The sequence below is a fragment of the Panthera uncia genome (genome assembly GCF_023721935.1).
Source record: "Panthera uncia isolate 11264 chromosome A3 unlocalized genomic scaffold, Puncia_PCG_1.0 HiC_scaffold_11, whole genome shotgun sequence".
In the NCBI taxonomy this organism is placed as follows: domain Eukaryota; kingdom Metazoa; phylum Chordata; class Mammalia; order Carnivora; family Felidae; genus Panthera; species Panthera uncia.
In genome coordinates, this window is record NW_026057578.1 from 62,110,647 (window position 1) to 62,125,347 (window position 14,701).

At 36.9% G+C, this 14,701-nt stretch overlaps 1 protein-coding gene across 1 annotated transcript in view; it reads right to left on the reverse strand.

Annotated features, from left to right (window-relative positions):
* Nucleotides 1–14,701, reverse strand: part of LRPPRC (leucine rich pentatricopeptide repeat containing) — a 112,337-nt gene that overhangs the window by 65,020 nt on the left and 32,616 nt on the right. The window contains exons 13-14 of the mRNA XM_049650202.1: nucleotides 13,172–13,265; nucleotides 10,059–10,125 (exon numbers count right to left, since the gene is read on the reverse strand). Of these exons, the coding sequence (XP_049506159.1) occupies nucleotides 10,059–10,125; nucleotides 13,172–13,265 (161 nt within the window). The remainder of the gene's footprint in view (nucleotides 1–10,058; nucleotides 10,126–13,171; nucleotides 13,266–14,701) is intronic.

Sequence of the window (14,701 nt, forward strand, 5' to 3'; positions counted from 1 at the left end):
AGCAACATGCAGAAGAATGAACCTGGACCACTTTCTTACACCATACACAAAAATACACTCAAAATGGATGAAAGACCTAAATATAAGACAGGAAGCCACAAAATCCTCAAGGAGAAAGCAGGCAAAAACCTTTTCGATCTTGGCCACAGACACTTCTTATTCAACAGGTCTCTACAGGCAAGGGAAACAAAAGCAAAAATGAACTACTGGGACCTCATCAAAATAAAAAGCTTCTGCACAGTAAAGGAAACAATCAGCAAAACTAAAAGGCAACTGACAGAATGGGAGAAGATATTTGCAAACGACATATCACATAAAGGATTAGTATCCAAAATCTATAAAGAACTCCTCAAACTCTACACCCAGAAAACAAATAATCCAGTGAAGAAATGGCCAAAAGACATGAATAGACACTTCTCCAAAGAAGACATCCAGATGGCCAACCGACACATGTAAACATGCTCAACATCACTCATTATCAGGGAATTACAAATCAAAACCACAATGAGATACCACCTTACACCTGTCAGAATGGCTAACATTAACAACTCAGGCAACAACAGATGTTGGCGAGGATGCAGAGAAAGAGGATCTCTTTTGCACTGTTGGTGGGAATGCAAGCTGGTGCAGCCACTCTGGAAAACAGTGTGGAGGTTCCTCAAAAAGTTAAAAATAGAACTACCCTACGACCAAGCAATTGCACTACTAGGCATTTATCCAAGGGATACAGGTGTGCTGTTTCCAAGGGATACATGCACCCCCATGTTTATAGCAGCACTATCAACAATAGCCAAAGTACAGAAAGAGCCCAAATGTCCATCGATGGATGAATGGATAAAGAAGATGTGGTATATATATACAATGGAGTATTACTCAACAATCAAAAAGAATGAAATCTCACCATTTGCAACTACGTGGATGGAACTGGAGGGTATTATGCTAAGTGAAATTAGTCAGAGAAAGACAAATATCATATGACTTCACTCATATGAGGACTTTAAGAGACAAAACAGATGAACATGAGGGAAGCAAAAATAATATAAAAACAGGGAGGGGGACAAAACAGAAGAGACTCTTAAATATGGAGAACAAACAGAGGGTTACTGGAGGGATTGTGGGAAGAGTGATGGGCTAAATGGGTAAGGGCATTAAGGAATCTACTCCTGAAATCATTGTTGCACTATATGCTAACTAATTTGGATGTAAATTAAAAAAAATAAAATTAAAAAAAATAAATAAAATAAAGTAAAATAAAACAAAACAAAACAAAACAAAAGAAAATAAAATCTTAAGGGGTGCCTGGGTGGTTCAGTTGGTTAAATATCCAACTCTTGATTTCAGCTCAGGTTGTGATGTCTCAGTTTGTGAGTTCAAGTCCCCCATCAAGCTCTGGCTGACAGTGCAGAGGCTGCTTGGGATTCTCTGTCCCCCTCTCTCTCTGTCCCTCCCCCATCTCATGCGCGTGCATGCGCTCTCTCTCTCTCAAAATAAATAAATAAACATTTAAAATATAAAAATAAAATAAAATCTTAAAAAAATTATTTTTTTCAGACTGCACTATCAACACACACCAAAAACTTAGATGAATTTCAGGGGCATTATGCTGAGTAAAAACAGGCCTGTCTCAAAACGTGTCTATTCATATTATCTTTGCAAAATAACAAAATTATATAAATTGAAAACAAATTAGTGGTTGCCACAGGTTAGGGATGGGGTGGGGGCAGGGGTAGGACTACAGGGGGAGTCCTGGGGGGGGGGGTATGCGGGATAACTGTGGTGATGGAGTAGTTTTTTATCATCACTGCAGTGATGGTTACGCAAAGCTACACACACAATGTAAAATGTCAGAACTATACACACACATTATACCAATGTGTTTTGATAATATACTATAATTATGTAAGATATAACCAGTGGGGGGAAATGGGTAGAGAGCACATAGGCCTTCTGTGTCCTATCTTTGCAACTTCCTATGATTCCATAATTATTTCAAAATAAAAACTACAAACATGTCCATGCATGATGAAATCATCCCTCTCACTGATGCACATTAAGGAATTTTGGAAAAAGAAGATGGACTCTTCGCTATAGGTGTAGAAAAAAATGTGTATGAAGCCCTGTGTTTAGTATAGTGTTTATTTTCATTTGGGAAAAATTATTTGAGAAATCAGTTAACAGAAGAAATGATAAACTGACCTAAAAATCATAGCTTAGGGCTGTAGCAGAAAACAATGTCTCAACTATTAATGAGAGTTTTCATCTCGCTCATCCACTGACTACAGTGCAGCCTCCTTGGACTGCTTGACGTTTCCATATGCAAAAAGAAAAGAAAAAAAAAAAAAGACTTTTATTTTGCCAAATAGTTAACTGAAAGAAGGGTGAGAACTCAAGATATGAGAATATAATGCCGCACAGTGAATGTAAGATACAGTAAAGTCCATATTGATAAAAATAAGGCATCTTTTCTGACCAGGCCAGAAACAGCTTTGATTTAATTCCAAGGAATCTTAACCTATGGGTACCTACCACATCTAAGGAATTGGTAGGGGTGCAGGTTGGTGGGGGAGTGAGAAGCAGGGAAGTTTGCAGGCAAGTTAGAAGCCAATGCCCCAAAGCACACAACAGTAAGTGGCAAGACTTAGAGTGGTTTGTCACCTTTTTGGTATCTTGGACCCCTTTTTGGGAAGCTGATGAATCCCTCTTCTCAGGTACTGCTAATTTTGTCAGGTGTGATATTATAGTGGTCATGTTGTTGTATTTAAAGTAAGTTCTGAGGTGTATACTGAAGTATTTATAGGTAGAATGACAAAAGGTCTGTAATTTAAACAGTCCAAGTTGGGCAGGGGGTGGGGGCAGGGGAGGAGACAAATGAAACAAGATGGTCTAGATCTTAACTGTTTGCTAATGGGTACTTGGGAGTCTACTTTTGTGAATGTTTGAAAACTCCATAGTAGAAGACAAACATTAAATAATTTGGGTGTAAATTTAAAAAAATAAAAAATAAAATAAATAAAAAATAAAAAATTCTTATAAATAAATAAATAAATAAATAAATAATAAAAAAAAAAAAAGACAAACACTATCTCTGGTCTAAATGCTGCATCTCTATTCCAATGCTCAACATTAATAAGCTGGGCTTCCTTTTTTAAGAAAAGCTACTTAATCGTATCTCTCACCAAACATCAACGTACATAAAATAAAAAATATTAAGATACTAAACTGCCCTCCAACCTGGCAATAAGTACCTAGGAAAGGCATAGAAATAAACTTTCAAAACTGTACATTTATCTAAAACAACTGACAATGACTAAAAGCATTACCTTGAATGTGAACCTTCATGATGGATGGCACAGGTTCAAAGAAAAAGTACAGAATCTTTTAAAACTAAGTTTTTGTCAAGAAAAGGCAACACTTCTTCACTGAATGTTCACTGCTATCTGGTCTCTGGCCTCAAACCTCCACTGAAAGTACTCTTGCTAAAATAACCACTAATCTCAATTCAAATTTCAACTAATGCTTTTTAATCTCCCTTGACTAAATTTTGAGATTTGTGTTGTTGATCATTCTCCACCAGTCTCCTACTGATGCTTCTCCTTTCAAAGGACTCCTTTCAAAATTTTCCTTCCTATCTGCTCCTTAAGCAATCCTCTGTACTGAGTTCCAGGTACCTCATATTTTTTTACTTATTTTTAAGACAATCCTGCATGTAGGTTTTAAAATTCCTTGTTTCACAGAAGATGAAACAGACTTAGAAAGGCTAGGTACAGTAGAAAGAGAAAGACTGAGAAAGCCTGGCTCAGCTGGTACAACATGTGACTCTTGATCTCAGGGTCATGAGTTCAAGCCCCATATTGGGCACACAGATTATTTAAAACAAAACAAAACAAAACAAAACAAAACAAATCCATCTGGGGCGCCTAGGTGGCTCAGTCTGTTAAGCATCTGACTCTTGATTTTGGCTCAAGTCATGATCTCAGGGTTGTGAGATGGAGTCTTGCATCGGGCTTCACACTAAACGCAGAGCCTACTTGAGATTCTCTCCCTCCCTTTCTCTCTGCCCCTCTCTGTGCTCTCCATCTCTAAAAAAAAAATTTTTTTAAACAGCTAAGTAAAGTTTCACAGGTCCCTCAAAAGGCAACTCAAAGGACCCCACAAACTGTGGATCACCTTCCCTTACCTGCACCCATTTCTCTCCTCTTTGAATATCCACTGTCAGCCTTACCTTCATTACATAAATCTTTCAATGGCTCAAAGCCATGACTCAAAGTCCAAACCTCACAACTTAGAAGAGATCATTGGAATGTACTTCCTTTGCCTTAAATTCTTACTCATCCTTTAATACTCAGCTCAGCACCTTTTCTGCACATCTTAGCCCGGACTCATCCCTCCCTTGACCTTGGTAGAAGACATAGCACCTTCTCCTCTACACGTTGGTAATGATCAAGACCAGTTTGCAGGTGCTTTCTTACTTTCTGGTCTCCCAACTATGAACAACTTGGTGATGGTAAATTTCCTGTTCATCCTTGGTTTCAAGGATGAACCTATTATCTTGTGGTCCCAGCATTTGGCACACACAAATAAGTTAAAATTTCTGAGCACTTAAACCATAGTTCATGAAATACTTCCTCTGCTCCTATAAAGATGTCATGAATGGGAGCATCTTTTCTGACTGAAAAGAGGGCCTTACAATCCGGCATTTAACTTGGTGAATTCAATAGGGTAATGCCAGAAACTTCATTTCTTTTTCCCAACACATGGAAAGGAGCACCACTTCAATGGAATAAACAAACTCCTACTTGCCAAGTTTAGACTATTGCCATTGGGTCAGGAAATCCCTCCTTCTATCACAGAACTCTGTTTCTGTGGCAAAAAAAAAAGACTTAAAAACTAGCATGCCAATTTGGAAACATTTATCTTTTTGACATGGTATATTTTTGATATGGTATATTCCCAGCCAAGTTGTGAACTAGCTTCAGCGACATTTTGTGTCTTAGAAGTGACTCAATATTTCTGGTGGTAGTTTTCAGTAATATATAATATGTATACTGCCCTCTTTCTTATTTGAACTTTGTTCAGCTAGCACTATTATTAGGAGGAAAGAAAAGTCTTACTCATACTTAATGTCAGTCTACCTTGAATCTGACATAGGAATTTACTAACTTTATCAGTCAGATCTAAAATGCCCTTTAAAATAGACTTAAAAACAGCCTTATTTTTTAAAAAAAGTTTAGAGTTAAGAATTCCCTAATAATCTTAAATAATCTCATCTTCACTAAGCAGTACTGAATTTAAATAGTTTTCTACAGGTGACTTTGCCTACAAATGTTAACAGACAATTTATAAACTGGAAAATTTTAGGAAGGCATATACTTCTTTTTCTTTTAAAGAGAGAATGTGAGAGGGGGAGAGAGAGAGAGAATCTCAAGTGGGCTCCATGCTCAGCACAGAGCCCGATACGGGGCTCAACCCCATGACCCTGGTATCATGACCCGAGCCAAAATCAAGAGTCAGATGCTTAACCAAATGAGCCACCCAGGCACCCCAGAAAGGCATATACTTGATTGGTAACCAATGACCAGGTCTTGAGATGATCAATTTACAGAAATACTAGCTCACCAAACACTACTCTCAGAAGACATGGAGAAAACAGTATTGGTATTTCAAAACTATTGTGGGATAGCATAAAAAATTAATCTGGGCCAACAGGTTACAGAACACATGCTAGGAACTATTTCTTCACAGACCCTGGACATACTACTAGAAGGCAGTTTATTTAGTTTTTTTATTTTACTTTTTTTTAAAAGGCAGTTTATATCAAGGGTAGAGAACTATCCCAAAATTGCATTCCAGTATTGAAATGCATATTCAAGTTTCCCTTATGATTAGTCAAAGTGACTACGGTATCTCATTTAATGCTCTAGAACTTCTTACATTTCGAATGACTATGAATAATCCTTCATAGTCCTTACTTTTGGTAAGGAGTAACTAAGTGAATCTCTTCTGTGTTCATCCTCCCGGCAGTTGCTGAGGGTTAATCTGGACTCTATTGGGAATGCAGATGAGTACCCAGTTGTCTTCTCATTCAGCCAATTCTAAACTAGAGTACAAGACCCTAGAGAAGCATGGAATAGGTGACTGTTTTAATAGTTGTATTAAATGTCCTGCAAAGCGATTTTAAAATATACATACTATTTGATTCAGCATCAAATAAAAGAACAGAAAGCTACATTAATCCTAAGATACTGGACTGTAACAACATTGATTACATTCCGAATTTTTAATAGTTTTTGTGGTGGGAGAGAGCGAAAGAAATCACCTAGTTACAAATGCTTAAAAATATGCTATGAATAATGCCAAATTACCATAGGCTGAAACTTTTCTGTATCTACAATAAGACAAACTCACCAATGTAACAGTTTTGAACCTGAAGACTTAAAAATACTTTCCTGGAAGGGACTAGTTACAACTTGTTGCAGTGTAGACTACCAGAGAGAAGAGACCCTGGCCGAGAGCTCTGGAGATCTGCAGAGCTGGCCTCAGTCTTTAGCGGAGTACTTACAATCACATCTGAGTGAGGCAACAATCTGCAGCCTAGGGAACTATCCAAGACCTTTTGAGAGACTGAAAAAGACAATTCCCAAAACCCACACAGGGGTTGTAATAGCTCACATTCCCAATGATCTCAAAAATACATGGTCTAGGGGTGCCTGGCTGGCGGAGTTGGTGGAGCATGTGACTCTTGATCTCGGGGTTGTGGGTTCAACCCTATGCTGTGTGTAGAAATTATTTAAAAATACTAACAAAAAACAACAACAACAACAACAACAAAAACATGGGCTAGCAGGCAAAATACTCACAAGAATACTGCCTCAATAATGGAGCTGGATTAATTTACTGGGAATAATCCTAGACTGAAGGCTGATCTAGTCCTGCATAATAAAGCATAAAAGCAACAAGCACTAAGAAAACTGTTCCAATAACTTAAAACATCAGAACAAAAGCTCAAAAATATTTAAAGGAATAAAAAAAAAATCCACATTTAACAGAATAAAATCTACAACTGGCCTCCAATCAGAAATCACAAAGAAACAGAAATGATGTATACTGAGAAAAAATTTAACCAATAGAAACAGACCAGAAATGATACAAACGATAGAATTAACAGACACATCAAAACACCTATCGACAATATTCCATTTAGTTATGAAAGAAGAAAAAAAAAAAGCATAAGCATGTCAAGGAGATATGGAAGATATGTTTAAAAAATCCAAATTGGATTTCTAGAAATTAGAAATATATCCGAGATTAAAATATATTCTAAATGTATCTCTGCCTCAGCCAAGCCTCCGCACTGCACCAATTAAGTCTACTTTCTTCAAGATAAGGACAAGTTCCCATATGTTATTTACCACATTTCAGTCTGATCCCAACCAGCACCTCCAATCTCCACAATAAATCAAAAATAGCAAATTACTGAAGGATGCATAGGTTACTTAAATACACTGAAAGATGTCAAGAGCAAAGCAAAAGCTCTTACAGCAAAGATGATGACACAAAATTAAAAAGCGGAAACAGAGAGGTGCCTGGGTGGCTCAGTCGGTTAAGCATCCAACTTTTGATAATGGCTCAGATCATGATCTCACGGTTTGTGAGATTCAGCTGCACTGTCAGTGTGGAGCCTGCTTAGGATTCTCTCTCCCTCTCTCTCTGCATCCCCCCAAAATAAACAAACATTTTTTAAAAAGCAGAAACAGAAAACACAACAAATTTAGTGTAGAGGCAAGCAACTCTGCATACTTCAATCACTGAGGCACTCCCAGCTCAATGACCGACCTAGGTATATACCAGAACGTACAGCGTGGTTTTTCTCCGTCACACTGGACCAACTTTACAGTCCAAATACCTTGTTTAAGAAGACTAGGACATGTGAAATGTAACAACTGCCATTCAAGTGGACTACAAAAACATAAAATCAGTCAAGTTAAAGAAGGAAATACACAGGCCTGGAAGTTTATACAACAAACTTTCAAGGACAAACAAATGACAATGTTACTATTTCACTTCATAATATATTATGGGTTTTTATTTTAAGTTTACTTATTTATTTTGAGAGAGACAGAGCGCAGAGGAGGGGGAAGAGAGAGAGGGAGAATCCCAAGATATGGGGCTCAAACTCACGAAACTGTAAGATAGTGACCTGAGCCGATATCAGGAGTCAGATACTTAACCAACTGAGTCACTCATGTACCCTGGTTCTTACTTAGTTTTATGGGTTTTTTAAAAATCTGGCTCTACTAGCATTTTGATCCACTTAATTATGTATTTTGCATTTTTAAACTTTAAAGGCACAGCCCTTGGTTTGTGTTTCAACCTAATTCAAAACTATGACTGAAAAGAGTGGAACCACACTAGAAACGGTAGCAACACAGAATCCCCCCGACCTGTTCTACCTCTCCTGGCCTGCAAGGGAGGTGCTGGAGAGGTCTACAGAAAACCCTAGTGTTCCCACCGATGAAACAGGCTAAAAATTACTGAGATTAGTATCAGAAATTAGAAATTAGAAAACAAAATTAGAAACCTGTCCTTTTGTAATTACCACTGTGAACAACTGATTCAACAAGGATTACCAATGACTGCTAAAAAACACTGAATGTAAGGTTCTGTGAAAGAGGATAGACCCACTGTCTCAAAGTATCATCCCACAGACTTCTCACTAATCACAAAGGGAGTGAGGTTCCTTTGCAAGAGAGACATGGCGGCTACCACCATAACCAAGTGATCAAACTCAGTTGATGGCACCAACATTGTATCTCTTGCTGCAATAAGAAATGCCATCACCTATCAAGTATTCTTGCTAAAAATATTCAACCTGAGTCTGATTATGAGAAAGAAACTGGATGAATACAAAATGTGGGAGGGACATTCTACAGATCAAGTAGCCTGGGACCCTTCAAAAAAGTTAATGTCATAAAGACAAAAAGAAGGTAGGGGAATTGTTCTGGACTAAGAGAATATAAAGAGGCAGCAACCAATGCAATGCATGCACTTACTGAATCCTCAATCAAAAAGTAAAATAGCTATAAAAGAAATTTTTAGAACCAGGGACAATCTAAACATGAACTATGTATACTAGATGGTATTATAATATTATTAAATTTTAGGAGTGATATCGGTATTGTGATTATATAGACGATGACCTTATTTTTTTTATTTTTTTCAACATTTATTTATTTTTGAGAGAAAGACAGAGTGTGAGCAGCAGAGGGACAGAGAGAGAGGGAGACATACAATCCAGAGCAGGGTCCAGGCTCTGAGCTGTCAGCACAGAGCCCGACATGGGGTTCGAACCCACAGACCGCAAGATCATGACCGGAGCCGAAGTCAGACACTTAACTGACTGAGCCACCCAGGTGCCCCACGATGATGACCTTGTTCTTAAAGAGAAAAAAGTTGAAGGATCCAGAATCACGATGTCTACAACTTCAAGTGGTTCAGCAAAAATGGAAAAAGCACATATACATATGTGCTTGTGTGTACATATATGTTTGAGAAAGCAAATATAGCAAAATATCAAAAATGGTGACTCTACATAAAGGGTATGTGGATGTTTCCTCTACTATTCTTTCAACTCATTATGTTTGAATTATTTTGAAAATAACAACACTAAGAAGGAAAAAGGGTCATTAACATCCCCTGAGCACACAGAGGAAGACAGTAGTATTATCCTCACTAAAGTCACCTTGTAATTAAATATTCAAAGTACCATTCAAACATACATACAACTTTGGAACTCCAACCTGCCATTTTCAAACAGTGCTTTCTTCTCTGATACAAGACCTTTACCAAATCTGTGTGTATTTCTTGGAAACGATGATATAAAAGACTGCCTGCACTCAAGTCAACTACTTAACAGGAAGAAGAAAACAGGTAAGGTTATTTCAGGTAACTAGCAAATGGAAAGATTTGGAAGACAAGAATATCTGTATGTTTCCTTACACAGCAAGTCAAAAAAACAGGAGCAATCAGGCATAGAACATTATGTAAGGCAATCATCTTACCTCCTAAAGCCTAGAATTAGGCTGCCTCTCAAAGAAGCAAATGAGAAAGGCAATGTATTTGATTCCACTGCAAGAGAAAGTGATCATCATTAAATCCCAGACCAAACCCAAAAAACTTAAAAATTATCACCTTATTTGGAAACACATTTATAGCAATACTTTTTCATTTTCATTTTGGAAATTGTTTTTAAAACGGAAATGTTCTGATACAAAATTAATTAGATAATGCAGTAATATATACCTACAACATAAGCCATCCTTTAAAAACATTTTTATTCCATGTTCATGAATATATACAACAAATGAATTTGTGCTTTTTTGGTCTAAATGGTAATAAGTAATCTACCGGCACACTGACAGTCAGTCTGGTACGCATGCCAAAACTGTACATTAGTAGACAATGTGGCCCTACAAAGGGAGAAACTGTAACTACCCATAGGACTTCTGTCCTTTAAAGGAGAAAAGTTCTGGGGCACCTGGGTGGCTCGGTTGGTTAAGCGTCTGACTTCGGTTCAGGTCATGATCTCACGGTTTGTGGGTTTGAGCCCCGTGTCAGGCTCTGTGCTAACAGCTCAGAGCCTGGAGCCTGCTTCAGATTCTGTGTCTCCCTCCCTCTCTCTCCCTCTCTCTCTCTCTCTGCCCATTCCCTGCTCAAATTCTGACTCTGTCCCTCTCGCACACGCTTGCTCTCAAAAATAAACATTAAAAAAAAAAATTTAAGGAGAAAAGTTCTTTTCTCAGAGTAGCACTGGGTTCTGTAGAACCACTTACACTTTGTCATTCCATTTTCCACTATGATCAATAACCTCACACACGTAAGAGTGACAGCCTAAAGTCATAATAAGTCTTCACCTCTGTTAGATAACTGATTTATATTCTCACCTTCCACTTTTCTAAGTATTTGTTTGTTCTATTATTCATTTTATCATTTAACAATTTACAACTTTGTATGTTTCAATGATGACATTGTAAGCCTGATTGCCTTACCACATAAGGCCTGATACTTCACATAACCCTTACTAGCAAGGGAGGAAATCAAAGTAGGTAACTCCTGAATTTATTTTTCCCTGCCACTGTTATTAAAATGGTGCCATGTTGCAAGTAACTGATTTAATCTTTTCATACATAATGTGACTACTGAATGATCCAAGATGGACAGAATTAGAGAGGAGCTCATAGTTGAGGCAAATTCTGAAAACAGAATTAATAAATACAGTTTAGTGAAGATTAAGATACCTGGTTAACTTAAAAACAAAAACACAACTCATGGGAAAGTCACATAAGATTTTAAGAGTATTTGCCCATCTCTCCTAAACATGAATTAAAATTTAACTCACACACATAACAAAATTATTTTAGATCAACTGTTATATCCTTCAACAGGGAATATAAGTTTCTCAATGGTTTTACACAGCACTAAAAAAATCTGAAAATCATTTTTTAAATGACCAGCATTTAGTCACTCAAGGAAGTTTTAAAGTGGACATAACTACATGCTTTTCAGCAACCTTTAATAAAACTGCTTGATGAAATTAATTTTCCACGCCTACAAACACAAGTGGGGAAATGTTTCCTACTACTACACAAAGTGGATCAAGACAAGCCACTTATTCTTCTCTACTACTTGCTATGCCTTTTGATGTAGTAACCAAAAGTGCATACCTCAGAGCTGCCTACAGGGAATACCAGCAATTATAGAACTAACTGCTTTTCAAAGACCTGTAAGTCAAAGCAGGGAGGGGAGGGCACTGACAGGAGTGGCCTGAAGTACTTCTTAAGTTCCTAGAATTTTTCTTTTCTAAATTTAATAGCCTCTTGAAACATTATTTTTATACTATTCACACTAGTATTTTACAGAATATTGTCAAGTTTTTATTCATTAAAAAGTGACCAGAAACATCTTAGCAAGATGAAAGCTGCCGACAAAAAGCATCTAGTTTCCTTGGCAACAAATAAGTCTTAAAATCAGGTGGCTGACAACAAAGCGGAATGGATGCTACAGGGAAAAAGGCAGCTCTCGTGTATACACCTCATGCACCCAGATTCCTCTGCTAACGCTTCTGTTTTTGACCTGTGAGGAAGGCAAATTTTTATATTATACTGAGTAGAAGGCAAAATCAATACCCTCAGATAGCAGCTAGCATTAACACCCAACCTTAAACTCAAATAACTACACCTCCAGGAGTCACCATTCTTCATACTGAACACCTTGCCTTTCCCTTATGATATTAAGATGAACTATTTTCAATACCAGTAATATGGTTTTTACAATGTTTCCACCTATGCAGTCTAGGTACACATTAATCCAAGATGGACTTCTAACATTTTAGGGGTGTAGAAACTGATGTTTGTGTGTTTTCTTTTTAAACAGCATCTTTTTCAAAGGATTAGAAAAATGGTCAAGTAATGTCATAGATAAGTTCAAAGATGAAAACTTTAAGAAATGTCTTATTCATCAAAGTGTGGGTAGGGTGAAAGAATCAGGTCAAATGAGACAATCTTGGTTCCGGCTCAATCACTAACTTTGACCAAATCATTTAACATCTCTGCCTTTCTTCATCCATCAATGCAGGTAATTTTATTAACATGTGATGAACACTGTAAAGCATCATAGCATTTGTTAAGTGTTTAGTAAACATCTGCTGTATTTTGGTTAATGAGGACTAGGAGATGAGCTTCATGGAACAGTGGCTATAATATGCATCAGTTTAGAAAACACTTTCAGAAACAATATCTCCTATGATTTTCACACTGACTTGCACAAGGCAGAGAAGTAACACTATCTCCATTTCAAGAAATTGAAGCAAAAGGACTGTTCCAGGTCCCATAATCAGTGGGTTAATTATAAATAGAACCAAGTCTTCTGGGTCCTAACCTACTACCAAATAATCTCCAAGGTTCTTTTAACTTTAAAATTACTTCCAAATTGTCCATAAGTTAAACTCATAAACTGTCTTATCAATCTCGCTTAAGCAAAACATATAAAAAAAAAACACAGAAAGTTACCTTGACCTTCCCTGAGGTACGTATCAAGGGCATGAACTACCCTGCATGCCCTCAATAGTAACTGAAATCAATACCTGTCAAGTTTACAGCTAATGTTGCATACTTACAAAATGATAAAACATAGGGTAAATTCCCAGTAACTGCTTCACTTCTGAATTCAGCTTGTGAAAATACATTATTTTCAGGTAGACATCCATTTTCCTAGGGATAAAGCATATTTCAATGATAACATGCCTCAGCTATAAATATGTTGATATGCCATTCAAATTTCCTGTTTTCCCATTTCTTTATACCAACACATTCTTTGATAATCCTTCATCCAAAACAATCATTTTCTAGAATACATAAACTGAATAAATGAACTTTAACAAAAACTATGAGATAGAGTTTCAACATTCCAAATTAAATACCTAATCTTCAAATTCAAATATGTGTTACCCTTAGGATGCCTTCCTTCTAGAAAGAATTTATTATTGAAGGCATGAGACCAATTCTCTCATTCATAACAAAATAAAAATTCAATGCACTTGGATTTAACACCAAATGGTGTTAAACAATTTAACACCATTTGGTGTTAAACAATTTAACACCAAATGGTGTTAAACAATTTAACACCAAATGGTGTTAAACCAATTTAACACCAAATGGTTAATCATGTGGCCCAATGCCATCATTTGTTTAATAATTTAATATCTGAGCCAAAATTCAACTCCAATACATTTACTGACTCACTGTATACTAGCACAATATTGAAAACAACCTAATCAATAATAAGCAATAACTAGAAATAAATTAAGGTATATCCATACAATAAAACAGCACTCAAGCATAAAAAAATAACTGTTGGAATTACACACTGGAATAGAAAGTGCCAAGTGAAAAAAGTAGGTTGGGGAAGTAAGACCCTGTGGGGAAATGAATTTTTAAATATAAATTTTTTAGCAGTAAAATATGTATACCACAGGCTCAAAATACTCTGCTAAATACTCAGGGAAGAGAGGTAAAGACACTTAAGATATAAACTCTGCCTTTAAAAGGACTGTAGTTATGTAATTATTTCAAAGAAAGAAAAGAACACTAAAATTATTAGAAAAATCTAGGCATTATGGGAATAACCACCTAGGAAACAGACCTTCTAAACAAAATATTTATTTATTTATTTATTTTTAAGTTTATTTATTTTTGAGACAGAGAGAGACAGAGCATGAACGGGGGAGGGTCAGAGAGAGAGGGAGACACAGAATCGGAAGCAGGCTCCAGGCTCTGAGCTGTCAGCCCAGAGCCCGACGCGGGGCTCGAACTCACAGACCGCGAGATCGTGACCCGAGCCGAAGTCGGACACTCAACCGACTGAGCCACCCAGGTGCCCCCAAAATATTTCTTATTAAGGTGGCTGGTGCTCTGCCATAATGTTCCTAACTGCAGACCACTTTGTTCTGAAAACACAAAGTACAGCCCTTGCTGATCCAATGCACTATCCAAGTCAATTACTTCATTTGCCCCTTCATAAATGCCTTGCCTCTTCTGATAGAAACAGGAATTACTGGGTAGGAAAATAATGCTTTGCAGTCAAACAAAAGATTATTTTAAAAAAAGAATAAGTGTACTATGTATGTTAAGTATACTAAGACTGTATT